This window comes from Tupaia chinensis, unplaced genomic scaffold, assembly GCF_000334495.1.
Source record: "Tupaia chinensis unplaced genomic scaffold, TupChi_1.0 Scaffold000085_1, whole genome shotgun sequence".
NCBI classification, from domain to species: domain Eukaryota; kingdom Metazoa; phylum Chordata; class Mammalia; order Scandentia; family Tupaiidae; genus Tupaia; species Tupaia belangeri.
In genome coordinates, this window is record NW_006159547.1 from 4,242,288 (window position 1) to 4,262,337 (window position 20,050).

A 20,050-nucleotide genomic window follows, 5' to 3' on the forward strand; every position below is an offset into this window, starting at 1 on the left:
CCCGGGATGGCCATGCAGCAATCCCTTCTCCATTCTCCCCTCAGGATCTTGGGCACGCATGCACGCACACCTGGTGTGAGTTTAAGCCACCGGGTCTGAGACTCAAACCGTGGTCAACTACATGGGAGTCCAGTGTCATAGCCATTACACCAACTGCTGGTCCCTACACTGTAATTTTTTTTTTAATGATTTGGGTCAAAGATATGTAGACTCTCAAATTGCATCAAGAAAGAAAGCATCTTATAATGTTTCCTTGTGCATAAAATGAAGAAACAATGCATGAAGTTTGGAGTATAAAAGTATACATTCCCTTGTTGAGAACTTTTTGTTTGGTTTAATTAGACCTATTCTTTACATATTAATCACAAGTAAATAAATATAAAACAAATAATTTAAAACTTAGTAATACCAAAGATTGATCTTAATTTTTCTGAAATCCATGGTAATGAAGCCATAATAATGATGTGTATAGCTCAGAACAAATTTACTGTTTTTACTCAAACTTTGTACTTTAGAATATATCTTGTAGGAATTTCATGGAAAAAAAATTAGGTGTGGTTTCAATGCTTTTGTGATTCTCTCAAGAACATAATTTGGCCAGATTTTCTCTGGAACAGCAAGACAAGTTGGATCTTTATCAAAATTTTTGGCCCTGCAAAATATAATCAACTATTGGTTGTTAAAAACTTTCAAATTTAGAAAAGTCTAAGAAATGAGATTTAATATGGCATTCCCACTTGGATTATATATGAAAATTAACAGACTTCTATAAATATACAGTTCTAGAACATCCCAACTACAAAGAAACAATTACCTCAGTGAACACTTAAATTTATTTCTTCTTGGACTAGATAAATTCCACTTTGTTGAGTCATTGGTAACTTCAATTGCTGTTTGCTTCTGTCTTTTTGGTTCATTTCAGAGCACATTCAGAGAATGAAGGGACCTCTTTGCCATCTGCTGACTCATGTACCAGTCCTACTAAAATGGATTTATCATATAGTAAGACGGCTAAGCAGTGCCTAGAGGAGATATCTGGTAAGTGCCCTGATTAACGGGTAGGTCAAACCTCAGGATTTTTATGATCTCTCTGTAAGTCTTTTTATTTAATCATATTTGTGCTATCCTGGATTTTTATGCAAAAATGAACTGTGTACGTCTCATGCTTCAGAGACTCTTAGATATTTGGCTATTCTATTTAGGATTATGTCTTTGTTGCTCTGTAAAGAATGATATTGCTTTCAGAAGCTTAAACTATAACTTATTTTGCCCTCAGTCATGTTCAGTATAATAACAGAAAACTGGGAGACTCTTCTAGTAAAAGAGCTTTTGGATATATTTGAAGATTTAAAAAAAATATAAAGATCAGTGTCAATGTAAATTTTCCATGGCTAATCCAAACTACTCTGTCTTAAATTCTGTACTATTTGGAATATTTTCATAGAGTGAATCCAAATTTGGATTCTGGGGAAAAAAATCTAATTGGGAAATAGTATATAAATATAGATAATATTAGAAAAATATATATACCCCAGACAGTTTACTAGATTTTTCAGTATATAATAGAGTTTAGAGCTTTATCACAATGTATTTTTCCTAGGATCCAGATAAGACTAAGCACACAGAAGGTCTTTGGTGTAATTTTGTTATATAGAGATTTATATTCATAAGGAACCAAGTAACCTCTTGGCAAAATACACTTCTCCTAAGGGGAGAGAGAGTTTGAGAAGATTTTATCTGTTTCTTAAATATAAGAATGTATGAAAGTAGAGTTATGTCTGGCATCCCAATAAATCTTTGGCTCAGTCTTTTTGTCTTCACAGCTAAAACCAATGGGGGAAAAAAACCCTAAAAGAACTATTTTATTTCTAAAAAAAATCATAGGATCAGCCTCATGACCTAGTAGTTGAGGGAACTAGATTCTACATGGCTGACCACATGGTTCAAATCCTGGCTGTGGTAGCTTCAAAAGGCATCCATTCATGTATGCCTGCATGCTCTAAATTCCGACAGGATGAAGAATTGGAGGAGAAGGGATTGCGATGGGACCAATCCTCATGGAGGAGGTGGTGATTTCTATCTTTCACTTTTTCTTTCTGTCTCTCTCTCTCTGGTGAAAATATGCCCCCTCTGGCAAATTAAAACTAAATATACTAAAGTTCTTATGGAATTCTAAGGACTCAAGTACAAGTATTGCTCTGAAACTTACTAAAGTAAACACAAATTTGGAGGTTAAGAAAGATTCCCGCTTCAGCAGACTGGAAGCATACTTCAGTGAGCATTAGATATTATTAGAGTCTTTCGGTGGATATTACATGATAAAACAATATCCCAAGGGTATCTTTAAACATTCACATGAGTTTTATCATTAGGCATTCAAGATTTCATGAAGAAATTTCAACAAAGGGCCAGTTCAGGGAATGGAATGGGTAGGAATGATAATGCCAAGTTACAGCTATGGGGACAGTATTGGCAGTTTTTTAAAAATACTTGGGAGGGGGGGAATGTTGACTTTTCTATAGCTTTATAAAGTTCCGTGGATCAGAGTGACCCTATGTATTATCATCAGATACTTTATGAACTACTATAGCACAAAGATATGCATGCTTCATGTATTTCTTTATATGTGAATATCTTCCATTAACATAAATCCCTTTGCAGTACTAGAGCTCACATCTGAATGAAAAAATAAATTCAGTAAAACTATTGAACTGTAATTTCTATGTGAATTTTATAAAGGATCATTATTTTTCTGAAATTAATTTACTGCCAAATATATCAGATTAAATAAATTATCCATATTTGATTTTTTATCATTTCTCATTCTGCCTCCCATTGGATTATTTTTTACATCTTCAGTTAATAGTTCTGTTTAATATTCTGATGTTTTCTAGTAGAATAATTAACAGTACAACACAATCTAGACTTTAACGTAGTGCATGTATTTGAAAGTACATTATTTTGCAGCAGTAATGAATTGTTTATATAGAATAGTAGATTGGAGTCTGCGATTTAGATAAGAATGTAATAAAAGGAAAAAAATAGTAAACAAGTACTATGAAAAGGCTTACATAATTGATTCATTCTTTCCAACATCTGTTTAAATTAGTCTATAAACCAGGACCAGACAGTGGTACAACACGAACAACTAGAGCCACTTGGGACTGTCCTTGGTTCTCTGTATACACTGGTTGTGCGTGCCCATGATCCATGCTGGCCAAGGCAGGGGTTAGATAGTGGAATGAAGATCCTGTTGGGAATGACTTTCTTCCTTTTTCTTTATCATGGAAAAGATAAGTAAACAAACTTTAAAAAATAAAATTAGCATCTAGTGAAGTAGAAAAAAAATGTATCTTAATGCAAACAAGATTTCATGAGAAAAAGATATTTATTTATTGGTAGAAAGTTCTAAAGTGAGTGCTGTAACTGAGGAGATTTAGATGAGGATTTACTAGTAGGCCAGTGATAAAAAGATGGCTATTACAGAGATGTGAGATTGTATCTTCCTCTGATTTATAAATTTAGCTTCTGGATCACTGACACTCTGACCATTACAATTCCTAACTTACTTTTTAGTGATCCTTAATATTTACATAGATGATCCTTTCAATACCCAGGCCTCTCCTCTAATCATCTAGCCTTGCAATAAATCTGGACAAATGGTTTCACCCTAGATTTGGGCATCATCGTAAACTATAATTTCTCTCTAAATTTACTTTTATGCACCCCATTACTTCTGATTACAACCTTTAGTTATTTATTTACTTACTTATTTTTGTAAGTTTTGTTGTAGGGCATGTGTACTCACCAGAGAGAGAGGAAAATTAAGAGATTATCTTCAGGGAACCAGCAGTTAGCATAATGGCTATGTCGCTGGACTCCCACGTAGTCGACTGCGGTTCGCGTCACGGACCCAGTGGCTTAAAACTCATGCTGGGCGCATGTGCATGCGTGCCCAAGATCCCGAGAGGAGAATGGAGGAGAAGGGATTGCGGCATGACCATCCCCCCTGGGGGGTGATTTCTCACTTTCTGTCTCTCTGTCTCTCTCTTTCTGTCTGGCAAGCACACGCACCCTATAGCGAAAATGTCTCTAAAAAAAAAAAAAAAAAAGAAATTATCTTCAAGGGGATGGCCATGTCACAATCCCTTCTCCTCCATTCTCCTCTCAGAATTTTGAGCATGCATAGTATTTTTCAAGCTGCCAGGTATAGACCTTGAACCTGGTGCTTTAACTGCCATGCCACCTGCTAGTCTCAGTGACTAAAACCTTTTATCTTCTCAAAGCTTTTCCTTTTGTTCCCCAACTCCACCAAAGATTTGAGTAGTATATCCAATTCATTGATTGCAGGACTTTTTAGTGTCTCTCATTAAATTCTGTACATTCTTTATTCCTCCTTTAATTAGCTAAATTTCAGTGGTAACTAACTGCAATTTTCCCATTGTATTACTATATCTGTTTAACTCTCTGCCCCACTGTCATTTCATTGTGCTCATTTGATGAAGTCACAGATCTAGTTATATCCAACTCTCTACCTGTTCCCTATCAGTAATGAATGAACTAGGAGGAAAACACATCACATGTTGATGTGACTTACTTTACATTCAAGACAGCCAATTTCAAATGAATATTTGACACCTAGCAATCATTCTATAATTTTCTGGTGTGTTTACTTTCTCAAATTATTAAATGACAATTTTATACTTTATTTTTCAGACCAATGATAGAACCTATACCATCCTTTCTTAATTAATGATCTTGATGTCTATTTCACTGAAAAAGCACTAAGAAGAATTCAGAATTCCTGCCACCACATTTACCCAAGTATAGCTTTTATACCTACTTAATACAGATTTACACTGCCTTTTCTTGGATTACCTTTTTTCCATCTTTTATTATCTCCCTGTCCACTAAATCATACTTTTATCCTATGGGATCCTGTCATCTCACCAATCTTAATTTTTTAAAATGCATTTATTTGTTTCTTCCATGAGAGAGAGGCAGACAGACAGAAAGAGACACATAGAGAGAGGCACTTACAAGATTTTCATTGCCACAGTTCACCCTCAGTGTCAGCTGGCCAGATAATGAACATGGGTGCCCATGCCCTGTATGCTCAGAGAGATCTTAGGATGCAAACCCAAGTCCCCTCCCTGTAAATGTCTGTAAAATAAAGTTAATGGAACAACTAACATATCATAGGGACCAGCTGTGCCAACAGTATACCATCATCTGATCTCCAATCTTAATTTTTAAATAATTTATATTAACCCTAATTTGCTCTCCAAGTACTTCTTTCATTTATCTTTTCCTCTTTATGACATACTCTCCAATCTACTCTACAAAGCGTAGTCCTCAATCACAGTCTCTATTTTTTCTCTTCTCCTTATTTCCTAAACCTATTGTATTTAGGCTTTTAACTCCATTTCTCCATTGAACCTACTCATATTTGAAGTTGCTATTCATGTCAACATTACTAAGTTCAAATCTCAATCTCAGTTCTTATTTCATCTCTCAGCATCCTCTAGTCTTCTGAGATCGCTTTTTCGTAGGTTTCCAGAGTATCACATTCACTTTGTTTTCCTCAAACCCTACTATTTTCCCTCCTTGGTCTCTTTTTCTGGCAATATATTTGCTCCCTGAATTTTTTTTTTTTAATTGAAATGATCCTGATCTGTGTCCTTGGACTTCTTTACCTACATATGCCTGCTTGATGTTTAATATTTAATATATTTAAATATAGTATATTTATACTATATTTAAGACTATTTCATCGCTTTAAAGTTCACCTATGTACTAGTGACCAACAAATATTTCTCTAGTCCTCTGCTCTCCCCTCCAGACTTATATATCAAACTGTTTATACATTTTCTTCCTTTGAATATCGCATAGAAACTTCCAAACTATTATATTCCAAACTAAATGCCTGATATTACTATCAAAAATTCTGTTCCTCCAAGACTAGATAGGTAAGCAGTGGTAATGCAATACTCTGTAAGGATGACTCACAGAAGAGGTTCTGGGTTCACATCTGGAGACCTTAACACAGGGCATGACATATACCCATGATTCAAGGCTGGCTGAAGCTGGGGGTGTATCATCGCATGAGAACCTACTAGGACTACCTGTCTCTCTTTCTCTCTCTCTCTGTCTCTTTCACTTAGGGAAGAAACAAATAAAATGTTTACCCTTCTGAACTCTTCACCTGAGACTTCTACATTTTGGCTAATTATAATTTCATCCTCTAGTTGCTCAAACCTGTAAATCTTAGAATAATTCATGACTCCTTTTTTTAAAGAGGTTTTTGCCTTAGGGTGTCTACACTAGCCAGAGAGACAGAGACATAGAGACAGTGACAGAGAAAGTGAGAAATCACCTCCCAGGCTGATGGCCATAACAATTTCTTCTCCTCCATTTTCCTCCCAGATTTTGGGCATGCACACACATGCACCTAGCATGATTTTTAAGCCACTGGGACTTGAACTGTAGTCAGCCATGTAGGAGTCCAGGGATGTAACCACCATACCATCTGCTGGCCCCATGACTCCTTTTTATCTCTCACACCTGATGCCCAATCCATTAGAATATCTTGTTGGCTCTACAGGTATTTGTTATTTAAACTCAGAAATAAGTTGTATATATGAATCAATTTTTTAAAGTATGTCTCAGTATTTAAACTCTTGCTATTTCCTCTCAGAGATTTAGACACTACATCAATTCTAGATAATTCAGTATCTAACTCGCTACATGAACTAAGGTACTAAGTAGACTTAGATAGGCTTGAATAATTGCATTTTCAAAATATATCCAAACTCAGTCACTTATCATCATCTCTGCTTTTGTCTATTATATGAATGGATATAATTCTAGTGTGTGGTTGATATATATTAGCCACCCAATTGATGTGTCTAAATTAGATTGAATTAATAATGGATATATCATAGAAATAAGAATAGTAAGGAAGGAACCTAATAATTTTCAAAAGGAAACCATGGACAGGAGAGTAAGAATTATTCCTTTGGCTTTGGAAGACATTCAGAAAATGATCACAGTGAATTTAAGGTGGCTAACACTCCACTGCAGTGTCGACATAAATGGGAAATAAAAATAAAACTTAATTATATCATCACTGAATAATCAAAGGATATGAGGATAAAAAGATTTAATCATTATGTAGAAGGAATATTAGGAGTCTAGAAATGCTCCCTGATGAGCTGGAATTTTAAAAGGACGTGAAAAAAAATGGATGAAAGAACAAGAATAAATATGTAATAACACAAGAAACCTTCAAAAAATGAGCCTTTCAGAAGTCTAAAGCTCATGATATGTTTCCTACATTAACAATGCCTTCACTTTCTCAGAGTATCCACCCCTTCCACAGGTCTTTTTATTTTTTTATCTCTCTTCTTGCTGCTATATTCTGGCCGTTAGTGAAACCACAGCATACATAAGCACTTTAATTGATTGCCAGGTCCTAGTTTAGACTGGCCCACAGAGTATCCCTTCCAAGAAAATTTGAGATGGAGGAAGTAAAATGTTCTGAGAATTTAAAAAAAAAAATGAGTTCTGGTCTCTACCATTATTGAGCTGTGTGAATTGTTTTTGGAGGTCTTTTTTGTAAATTTACTGTGTTGATGCTTAATAAATTCACAGATATGTTGTGAGATAGGATATTATTCTTCCCTATTATCTTATGCCTTTCAGGCTTTCCAAATGTTGAGAGAACAAATATGACTAAGATGTGAGCTCTCAAAAGACAAATAGATAAACTTTAATACCACAAATAAGTGAAGTAATGGACATGTGGGAACAAGCGGTTTAACTGTAAAAGTAATAGGACTTAAAGAATATCAGCCATGTATACTGCAGAATTCTAATGGATGAAGAAATTGGAGAATAATATTACAGAAAGAGATAACTCATGAGAATTATTTTTAAAAAATATTCTTCTTACCTTGTTATTTCATTAACTTCTGTTTGTAAAACTGGGTATTTTTTCTAAACCCACTGGGGTCTTGGCAACTCACCAATTTCCTATAACCCTAAATTTCAGCCAATTGCTATTGGTGGGCTCTTATTGCTCATGGTTGGTGTGGAGGCCTTAGAAGGAATAATTTTGCCCTGCTCCCAATGTGAGGTGGCCTTTATGATCCAGAACGCTGATAAGTTAGTCTTAGCAGGGTAAGATTTACGTTTTGGGAATATTTGGAGCCTATATAAAATGAGGGACTTAAAAGTAATATAAAAACATAGAATCACCTACAGTATCTAGAAAGGGTTCAGGTAAGTTAGGAGAACTATAGATTAAATATCTTTGACAACGTAGTAAGCTCACCTTGAAATTATGATGTAGTTTTACCTGATTGATATCCATTGCTCCATGTTTTAATAATAGCACTTCAATTTTCTTTGAACATAATTCTCTGCTTATATGATCCAAGTGAAATTGACCCATGTAGAACATACCGGAGCAACTAATTCTTTTACCACAATGACTGTTTCAGGAATGTATTTATGTCCCAATCTAGTTCAATAAGAGCAAGTGAGACTCCAGCTTAGACTTCTCCTGAGATGCTCTTTGTTCACTAGATCTGAAGCTAATAAAAATAAAGCTAAATGCCACAGTTAACTTTACCCTCAAGTGGAACAAATGGAGGAAACAGAATCTAATGCAGGAAAAGAAAGGCAAAGTCACTGTAGCAAATATCTGAGTCTCTAAATAATGCATCTTTGAAACTACCACTCCTCCAATTCCCTGTGATTTTCAGTTATGTTACCTGAGAACAAATTTTTGGTGTGCTTAAACAAACATGAAAAGCACGTCTATTGCATGGCCCACAAGATGTGTGGTATGTAAAGATTCAAGATAATGGTAAGGAGCAAACTTGAATGGTTTATACTACAGATATGTTAGAAGGATTCACTAAGTTTGTTAGTGACGATAGCTGTTCAAATTTTCATCAATGCAATTACTCACTTGAAATTATAAAAACTTATTTTTGTTATTAAATGGTAGTGAATGTTTTATTTAATTACATATTAGTGTGAATATCATTCTGGTATAAAAAATAAACAGAAGTGAGTGACACAATGAAAATGACATATAAGAGAGCTCAAAAATTTTGCAATTTGGAGATCTTGTAAGTCTTTAATTATACTCTCCAAAATCTTTGAGTATATTACTCAAATATCCTTTTGTTTATCATATTTTTCAAAGGGGAACTCTCGGGATATTTACCAACCCAATGATAGTGATTCCAATAACTTGTTTTTTAATTACCAGAGAGCATGTGCACTTATCAAAAACAAAGAAAGACTATGAGAGAGGGAGAAAGTACCCCACAATGGGTTGGGGTCCTGCTGCATATCCTTCTCCATTTATCCATCCTGTCAAGTTTTGATGCCCACATGCACATGCGTATTTTATTTTTCAAGCTTTTAGGGGCGGAATTCAAACCTTGTTTGGCCTTGTGGGATCACATTCTCTTAACCACTAGGACCCAGGACCAGCCTCTAATAATTAGTATGGTTAGGTAAAATGTATTGTGTAATTTGTGACAACGAGTGAACTTATTCCTTCTAATCCATCCTCTAAAATTTATGTCATAGCTTCAGTATTATAAAACTGGCTGAACTGATGCTGCAATTTTTACTGTTTTGATTTGGGTTTTATCTTAGGTTTATTGACCAAAATTAAAAAAAAAAAAATGGTCCCCAGAGGCTATCCCTTCCATCAAGTGCCAAGAGATCCTGACAAATATAAAGTAAACCTACATTTTAACCCCATTGTATTTAAGAAGGTTTTAAGAATTTTTTTTCTACATAGGTTCACACTTGCCTTTTTTTCTTTTTTCATAAGGCTATCTACCAACATGTATGACATTTGTTTAATGCTTGTTTTGACCTTTCTCTGGAATTTATATTCAACTAAAAAATGTTGATAGATGCCAGACTGACTCAATATTTCTGAAGCTGCCACACCATTTGTTAAAAAAAAAAGTAATATTAAAATAATTGAGCAATTTTGGAAAATCATTTTAGAAGAATTTAGCTTAAACAGAAGGATAAACTAATGATTGTGTGTGTTTTTTTCCAACTTATCAGACTATACATTAAATAATATACATTAAAAAAATCAGACATGTTAAGATCTTTGTAATTAAAAGCTAAAGTTACCTTTTCCTTGAATGTTTACAAAGATCAAGAAGATCTAGCTCAGAAAACTCAAATTACTTTAGATCTTTTACTTAAATAATCGCATTGTAATTTCATTTACAAAAGAGCTAAAAAGCATTCCTTTTCAGCACACCATAGTAGCTATACTTTATCTTAGGTCTTGGCAAAAGTAGAATGATTTAATTTTTTTCTATTAACTGGGTGTATTTTTCTTGTTTGCACTGAGGTTTCCTCTTACACCTTGAATAGTATATATTTATATGTGTGAGTACAAATAAGCATAAATGCATCCATGTGTAAACATACACTTAAAGCAAGCAGGGATAACTGTCGGTAGAGAATCGATAAGTGAGTTAGCCATGGTTATACCAGGTAGACTTATAGACTGATAAAACCTCAAGGGCAAACTCCTATATCTATAAGTTGATAACAATATCTTTAAATAAACATACTGGACCAGCAGGTGGCACAGTGATTAAGGTACCAGATCCCACGTGGCCAACTCCATGGTTCAAGTACAAGTCCAGTGTCTGAAAAAGCATACCAGGCCCATGTGCATGCATGCCCATAATCCTAGGAGGATAATGGTAGAGAAGGGACTGTGACATGGCCATCCACCTTGATGGGTGGTCCCTCGTACTCTGTCTTTTCCTGGTGGGCACAGGCACCCTATGGCAAAAATCTAAAAAAGAAAAGAAGCAAATAAAAAAATCCTTTTGATTAAGGAAATTTCTTCAGAATATTTATGGATCCTCTACGTAAGCCCCTCCTTACTATGGTCATTGATTTTAGCCAACCCTTCCTGGATTCACCCATGCAGGAGAATTTTATTTCCTGCCCCACTGAATCAGGAAGGACCATGTGATTTAATTTGATGAATGAATTATGAGTGGGAAAATGACATAGGCCATTCCTGAGGAGGAGGTTTAAAGATCATTGCTCCAAGACCAGTAGGTGGTGCACTTGTTAAGACCTTGGCTCCCTCATGGCCAACCATAGTTCAAGTCCCAGACCTGATGGCTTGAGAATCACACTGGGTCTAAGTGTGTGCATGCTTAGGGACCCAGGAGGAGAATGGAGGAGACAGGATTGTCTTGTGGCCATCTCCTCTGAGGGAGGAATTTCTTACTTTCCCTCTCACTGTCTCTGTCTCTCTCCCACGAGTGTACACACCCTATAGCAAAAACCTTTAAAAAAAATCATTGTTCCAGTATCTCATCATTTCTTCCCTTTTGTCATGAGATCAACATGTCCCAGGCTGGGGTTGATCTTACAGCATGGATCTTAGAATAGAGAGTACTTGGTAGCTAACAGAGAAGAGATAACATGAGCCAAAGTGTATTTTTTTTTTTATGCCACTAGCCCCAAAGTGTATCTTTTTTTTTTTTTTTTAATGCCACTGAAATTTCTGTTTTTTTTTTTTTAAGAGAGATTTTTGCTATGGGGTATGTGCACTCACCAGAGAGACAGAGGAAGACAGAAAGTGAGATATCAGCTCTAGAGGGAATGACCACATCAAAATCCCTTCTCCTCCATTCCCTTCTCAGGATTTTGAACACTCATGCACACATGCCAGGTGTGTTTTAAGCCACTGGATCTGGGACTTGAACCACAGTAGAATATATGGGAGTCCAGTAAGCCATTACGCCATCTACTGGTCTCAAATTTCTAATTTTTTTTTTTGTATATGCAGTATAACTTAGTCTAATCCAGAATTTCTCAACCTTGGCAGGAATGACATAAAAAGCATAATTCTAGGGTGCTGTTACATTTTTATAGGAGGTTTAACAGCGTCATTGACCTCCACCCTTTAGGTGTTACCCATCACACTTCCCCATGGTGATGACCAAAAGCATCTCCAGATGCGCCAAATGTCTCCTAGAGGAGAAATCAACCCTCAATTGAGAACCAATAACCTCAACCTAGTAGCCCTTGAGTCCCAGAACCAGCAATAGCTTTGAACATATTAGAAATACATTTTAAAGCCCCTGTCAAACCTACTGAATGAAAAACTGTGGCGTGGGAGTCCAGCAAACCCTGTTTTACTAAGCCTTCCAGGTAATTCTGAATATCTGAAGAGAATCACTGATTTAAACTGATTGGTAGTGAGTACTTTCCTGTATTGAAAAGTTATCATTACTGCATTCATCTATAGACATATATGTCAACTTTTTTGATGTCTAAAGTATTGAGGTTTCTTTTTTTTCTGAAAAGGGCTTTAGAGGGAACCAGCAGTTAGCGTTATGGCTATGTCGCTGGATTCCCACGTAGTCGACCCTGGTTCGTGTCCCGGACCCGGTGGCTTAAAACTCACGCCGGGCGCGTGTGCGTGCGTGCCCAAGATCCCGAGAGGAGAATGGAGGAGAAGGGATTGCGGCGTGACCATCCCCCCTGGGGGGTGATTTCTCGCTTTCTGTCTCTATGGCTCTCTCTGTCTGTCTGGCGAGCGCACGCGCCCTACAGTGAAAATCTCTCCAAAAAAAAAAAAAAGGGGCTTTAGAGTACACTGCTGTTTACTAGTGTAATATATAGCTCAAACAAATTAAAGCTTCATAACTTCAGCAAGTTTCAATTTCACTTGGGTCTTACAACCTGAAAATTCACTGGGAAACAAAATAAGGAAGAATAAGTTTTGGAATGCCAAGAAAAGTGGCATTTTGGTCTTTTTTTAAAAAGAATTATTTATTTAATTCCATTTATTATTATTGTTGTTGTTGTTATTAATTTGACCAGAGAGAGAGACAAAGAGAAAGGGAAAGCAAGAAAGCAAGCCACCACCAGGTCCACCATTCTAATTGCAGTTAGTCATGTGGGGATCCAGCACCCTCAACCACCATGCCCCCTGCCAACACCAGTCTTTTTAAAATATGATTTTACAAAATTATGATTATAGTATCAAAATTGTTCAGTGATCTGACATTTGTTCAATGATCTGACATAATTGTTCAATGGTCTGACATCTGTATTCTCATTTAATTTAAGCATAATTAAATGAGATATAATTAATTCCCAAAGAGTGTAGAACTGAGAAGCAATATTTACAATCCACAGGTTTTTTGTTTATTGCAAAATTCTGTCATAAATAATTGCTGTTATTTCTATCTAATTTATTACACATGTCCATAAAATAGATTTAAGTATGATCCACCTTGAGTGGGAATATCAGAAATAATGAACTTTGTAAAGTAAGTTGTTATCATGTGTAAGGATATGGGCAATGCATATTATAATACTAATTTATACAATTAAGAGCTTAGGCATTTCCCATATTTAAAATTAGCAATAGCAGATGGAAAATCAGAATTATTTTTATCTTACTAGGTTTGAAAATTATGAAGACTTACATATCAACTTGGATAAAATAATTTAATATTTCTATGTATTTTTCCCTTTTAATAATGGATATTTGTAGGCAGAAAATCCACAAAAGTTTTTCTTTACTGTTTTTCTCCTTAACTCTCAAAGGTACTCATGGCCTATACTATGCTCGTTTTTAAAAGTTTTCCTTAGATTGGGCTAGTGGGTGGTTTGATATTTAAGGTGGCTGAATCCTATGTGGCTGACTGAGGTTCGAGTTCCAGACCTGGCAGCTGGAAAAAAAGTAAGCATATGCCCAAGATCCTGAGAGGTGAATGGAGTAGAATGGATTGGCCCTCCTCTCTGAGGGGTGATATCTCACTTTTCCTCTCTCTCTTTTTCTCTGTCTCTTTCTGGCCAATGGACAAGTCCTATAACAAAACTAAAAAAAAAAAAAAATCTTTCATATAATCAGAATTTTATGGTGGTGGTATACTGTACACAGCCAATACAAGACAAACTCAAGAAAGTTGTCTTCTAGGTTTTATATTTTTGTCAAAATATTAAAAATTAAGAGCTAATTATGTTCTGATAGGTTTATGAAATAGAATTGGAAAAATGCTTATCAACAGCTATAATATGCTTTTCTGTTTACTTCACATCATTTCATTACATTCTACACACTTGACCATAAACTGAATCGTGTGCTTCAAATCAAAATATTGGAGAAAAATAAAATCTTTTGTGCTATAATTTTGCTACAGTTTCACAGAAGGAAGGAAGAAATCTTGAGATTTATTGTCACCTTAGAATTTTACTAAATAGCTTCATAGTAAAAAGCCCTTGACTTTGTTCTTTAAATGACAAAGTGAAGTCTTTCCCTTTAAAGCATTATCTTTCAGCCAGTGGAGAGTGTCATGCTCCGTTTTTTAGGTCCTTTACACTCTTGAATCTGATTTGTGCTTTTACAGCACAAATCCCCACATTCAGAAGGCAGATCTGCCTGCTTCAGCTGTCTCCAGCTAGAGAATTAGTCTGTCATTCGCGGCATCGGGGAGTGTGAATTGTGTATGTGAGTGTGTGTGTATGCATGTGTGTGTGTGTCCCTGTCAGAGTCTGGGTGGCTGACAGTCATTTAAATGTGCATAGGGTTAATAGCTTAGCGTCTCATTCAGGCTCGGCTCTGAAACCTGTGGCATTCTAGGCTGGACAGCCGTTTCCCGTGTCTCTGTTTTAATTTAGCAGGATGTTTGCTGCCATGGCAGCCGGCAGCATCCACTGCAGCAGCAAGGAAGAGCCATAGATCTGAGAATGCAGGTGGAATACTAAAATGCTAGACGCTTGGGCAGGGCTGGGCTTCGGTGCTTAATTTCTGCTCTGACGAGGCTGCCATGTGGAGGCTGTACTTGCTGTACTGTGTCAGCTCATTAGAGTAAAGGTTTGCAGACCTAGATGAGTTAAGGGCTGGTCAGATGCAGGAGGAAAAAGCCAAAGCTGTTGCTGGTGCTTCACTACCTTACCTTTCGGAACATAGAAGCAATAGAGGGAAATGTGGACCCAACATCGTGCTGAGACATGCGATTGGATGAAGACGGGGAAAACGTAGTTGGCTCTGTGGGCCACTTTTCAGCTGGAGTAGAGTCTTTGGTGAACTCTTTCTGCTACAGATATATTCAAGCCAAATGTTTGTAAGTACTGCTAATGAGTAAAATGATGTGGCAAGCTAAATTGTGGGTATATACTTATATGTACGCTATCTCCAACATCTTCTGTGACTGTTTAAGCCTGAGTTTTTATCAAAGTGCATGGGCGAATTAAAACCAAAAGGCCAGTTGCCGTGACAGCATAGAGAACCAACATGAAGTCCAACTGAACAGAAGAAGCCACTGGAAGAACCATGCAGCGTCCTGCTGAACTCTCTGTGTTTCGCAGCAAAGACGTAAGGAGAAAGGGAGCTTGTCTTCAGAAACAGAAATCCCTGACCAATCTGTCCCTCACCAGTGAGAGGGAGAGGAGACCCACTGTGCGCATTTCCAACTGGTTTGGAAATGCTGCAAAGGCCAGCCAGAGAGAATCCGACTATGCGGAGAGGCGCTCGCTGTCCAGGTTCCTCTCGCGATCTGTGCAGTCCCTGTACCACAGCAGTGGCTCAGGAACCTGGAGCCTCCTGCCTGCTGGGGGGAGCCAGTCGGTCAGTGAGGATTTAGAGGACTGGTCTGTAAGGAGAGGCTTGGAAGGTGAAAGTGATGAAGACAGCAGGTCTGAAGATGAAAACGTGTCCTCCAAGCCAAGTAGCATCAGCAGAAGCTGGGCTGAAGAAGAGGGAGAAAGTTGTCTGCGGGAAGGGACGGCCCACCTGGATGAAGATGTGATCCTTACAATGCTGGGGGATCTGGAACAGGCTCTTTACACTGACTTATTATGTAAGTCCACTTTGCTCCTGAAAAAAAAAAAAAATGTGTATGGGAATTCCAGAAATTTCATTATTCCCTAGGAAATGATTTGCATTAGTCAAATATCTTCCTTTCTTCCTTTCTTTAGACTGATTTTTGAAAAAGATATAGTTAACCAACAAAACTTTGAATTCCTTATTTTGTGGAAAGTTTTTTTGGTTTGTTTTTTGTTTTGGTTTGTTTGTAAAGCTGAGTGGTGGTAATGTGATCTGTCACGGGTATCACTGGCCAGGTGTCTAATTCATTCTAGATGTCTATAAATAAGTGTTAACATTTTATTTTTTAGAATCCACACGTGTGTTTTACTTAGTCATTAATAAAACTTGTTTAACTTCCCTCAAGGTGACCTCACCACAAATACAGAATGAAAGATGAAAGGTCTGCCTGGTAAAATGTATATTAAAGTTTCTACTGCTGCTTCAGTGCTACCTAAATAGACAGGTCCTTTTATACCTCTGTGTCAAATGCCATGTGTTCTAGTAACACTTTCAGAAATCCAGAGCCCTCTGTTGCCTTTTACTTATGTGTGAGTGTGTTTGTGTGTGCATGTGTGTATGTTTGGCAAAAAATTGCTCTGCATATGTACATTACAACCACTTAAAATACTATGTAGCTGACTATGAACTGTTTTCATACTTTATAAATTAGACCTTTTTGATGATTGACTTTTAGTATTAACTTCTGATATGATCTTCCATTCACTAGATATGAAGATATCAGGTGATTCTTCAGATTTGTAATTGAACTTTAATTTAAACTTTAAATGTCAGCTTTGCTATCTGCCCAAAACAGCAATCATGTGTATATTTTTATTGTTATTTCTAAATGCAGTGATATATATATATATATACACACACACACAAATGCACACACATTACAGTGTCTTCTTTAAAAATCTGTATATATTAAGCCATTGGCCACATCATATTTTATGTTAATATGTTTCCACAAAGGACTTCTACAAAGGGCTCCTTCAATTTAAAATAATTAAACCTAGCCAATGATTTATTAGTTTCTGATTCATGCAAATGATGTTAAACACAGAATTTTTTACTTTTAATGCAGATCCTCCTGTTACATGGTATTTTTTGAGATTTTTCTCCTTTACTGAATCAGCTTTAGAAGAAAGCTTAGAGGCAGCAGAGGCAAATTCGTTCAATCTCTCATGTCCGTTTGACTGTAAAGAGTAATGTTTCCACAGTTGTCAGAATAGTGATTTCTAAATCTGCATATACCAGGTGCAGATTTACTTCCTCACCATTGTGTGAGTTCTGTGATCAACTGCTTCTCATAAAGGAGCTGTGTGCAGCACAAAGGCGAGAGGGAGTCTTAATCTTTACGAATTTCTTTCTTTCTTTTTTTTTTTTTTTGATCCTGTGAAAATGTAGAACCAGATCATATTTCTCTGTTGCCTTTAAAAAGATAGCATTTATCTTGTTCTAAGTACTTCTTAAGTAAGTATTTTCAAAGATATGGAACACAGTCCAGTTCCCTGACAAGGTTTATTGGTTGCTCTGCTAAATTACAGCCTGCTATGAGTGGGTGTATACCTGACACACGCCCTTTTGTGCATAAATAACTTGGAGTATAACTGTTAAAGCGTGTGCCTGCAATAGGAGTCTGTATGCCATCGTTTTCAAATGAAACATCTATGCATTGTCTTGATGCAATTATTCTCTAGGTTTTTTTTTCCCCTCTTACTAATATTCAAAAATACAAGCAAAAAAAAAAAGTAAGGAGAATAGTTTATTTAAATAGCTACGATATGAATAATCATATATCCCCCAGATAGTGAAGCATTTCAATGTCATTATCCTAATAATGTTGCATGTGAAGTTGGTGAATATATCCAAGCTCACAGGACAGAAGAATTTCAGCATTTCTGCCACGTGCTTGATTAGGTGCTGCATATGACTCAAAATGGCCTCTTCCAACTTAGTTTTTAGGCAGGGTTCCTTGAGTTCAGTGCTTCAGTAGTCAACGTCCTCATAAATCAGGCAGAGTAGAGTATGTGCTGTAACTATATCAGAGAATATTTAAATGGTAACTGTAAAGCTGTTGGTCATGTTTTGGTACTTTTCTCTCCGAAGCATCAGTATTAACCAGATCATTTTAAATCGTTTAATTCAAATATCTTCTCATTCATATCACTATTGGGATTATTGACAAAACTGGGTTAATTCTCACAGTTAATGAGGTATTATAACATGTATAACATGGGTGATGTGGAGAATATAGTTCTCTGTGAATCAGGTTCATTATATATAATTTGATTCCTTATTAAAAGATGACAGGGCTGGCATGTTAATCACAATGCATATAGTTAAAGCCCAAAAAGTAAGAGTAGGACCACACAGATGAATTGATCTGCCACTAAGAAGTAATGCAAACGCACCAAACTGAGCCTCTTATTTTGTGCTGTATTCATCCAGAAGACCTTACAAGCAATGAGAAAGCAGTTTGTACCAGTGTTTAAAACTCAAGAAAATTTAAAAATGTATCTTTCTGAAAAATGTGTGGACACCCCTACTACACAGGAATCCTCCACGAATACTACTCAGTTTTGATATTATGCAAGTGGGAGGGGATACAATTTTGTGATTAAATACATTTTTCATGTGCATTTTCCTGCTAACCTATATTTGCTACTAAGCATTGAATGTTTATTTGTGCTTATATATTTGGCCTTTTCAATTGTGCTTTTCCCTGTCAAAGCCTCTAGACATCATTTGGATACAAATGTACAGTATATTTCAGACTGTGCAATACAGTCCTTTGGGGGTTTATAAGTACATCTAGTTTTATCTTGCCTTTTGTGGGTCACTGGAAACATTTACTGCAATCAATTTTCTTTGGTTATTATCTTTCATGACATGAATAAGGTAGCAGTTAAGTCTTGCCTCAGTAAGTGTTGTGAGAAAAATTCCATTTGTCCGATTGTCATGAGTGGTGTGGGCATCGTGAGTGGATGTCATGGTGGAAAAAAAAAAAAACAAGGAAGGGAGATTCTGAGACATGAGGGAAACTATATGAATAAACAATAGATTAAATGGGAAGAATCCAAAGATTTTAGATGTCTGTTGGATTGGAAAAAAAGAAATTTAAAAGATAAAGTAGATGTGAAAAACTATGTAGGGGAACAGAATGTCTGAATTTCCAATGTTCTTAAAATTAATATAAAAATATATTGAGGGAACCAGCAGTTAGCATAATGGCTATGTCGCTGGACTCCCATGTAGTCGACCGCGGTTTGTGTCCCGGACCCGTTGGCTTAAAACTCACGCCGGGCGCGTGTGCATGCGTGCCCAAGATCCAGAGAGGAGAATGGAGGAGAAGGGATTGCGGCGTGACTATCCCCCCTGGGGGGTGATTTCTCGCTTTCTGTCTCTATGTCTCTCTCTGTCTGTCTGGCGAGCGCACGCACCCTACAGTGAAAATCTCTCCAAAAAAAAAAAATATATATATATATTGAATATAATTCAAATATCAATTTTAATATTATACCCATTGCCAAGTGGTTGAGATGCTGCTTGATTACAGTTTAAGATTCCTCGCAGAGGGGCCAGGCAGTAGTATGACAGTATAATGCACCTGGACCTATGTGGGAAAGATCCTGGGACGTCCCTGAGAACAGTGTGTGTGTGTGTGTGTGTGTGTGTGTGTGTACATGGGCCCATGGTACCTACTGATTAAGACTGGGGGTTGACTGCAGTGTGAAAACTCTGTTGTGTGGCTGTCTCTCTATCTCTTTCTCGCTCTGTCATGGAAGAAATAAATAAACTTAAAAAAAAAAAAAAAACAAAGCTATCCCAGAAGGAAGAGAGTCAGGAATAGAGGCATGATATATGTTCCAGGAACTTATATCAGGTCAATGATTTGCATTCTTCCTCCTTCCAAAAGAAATCATCTCAATACTTTTGTCTTTGCTTGACTTCTCATCTTTTACCATCCCCTAGAATCTAGAACTTCCATACCATATAAGTCCAATATACTGAATATTGAGTTTAGCACTTCTCTGAATTTGTCCTCTTCTTCACTATTTCTTTTGAGCCAGTATGAACAAATCTCTTCTTCACCTCTGCCTTTCCCTTGATTGTAATGATATTCTTTTCACATTCTTTAAA

General features: G+C 36.6%; 1 protein-coding gene across 1 annotated transcript in view; it reads left to right on the top strand.

Moving 5' to 3' along the window:
- NAV3 (neuron navigator 3) overlaps positions 1 to 20,050 on the top strand; it is a 688,714-nt gene that overhangs the window by 481,448 nt on the left and 187,216 nt on the right. The window contains 1 exon segment of the mRNA XM_014585711.2: positions 923 to 1,038. Within this exon segment, the coding sequence (XP_014441197.1) occupies positions 923 to 1,038 (116 nt within the window).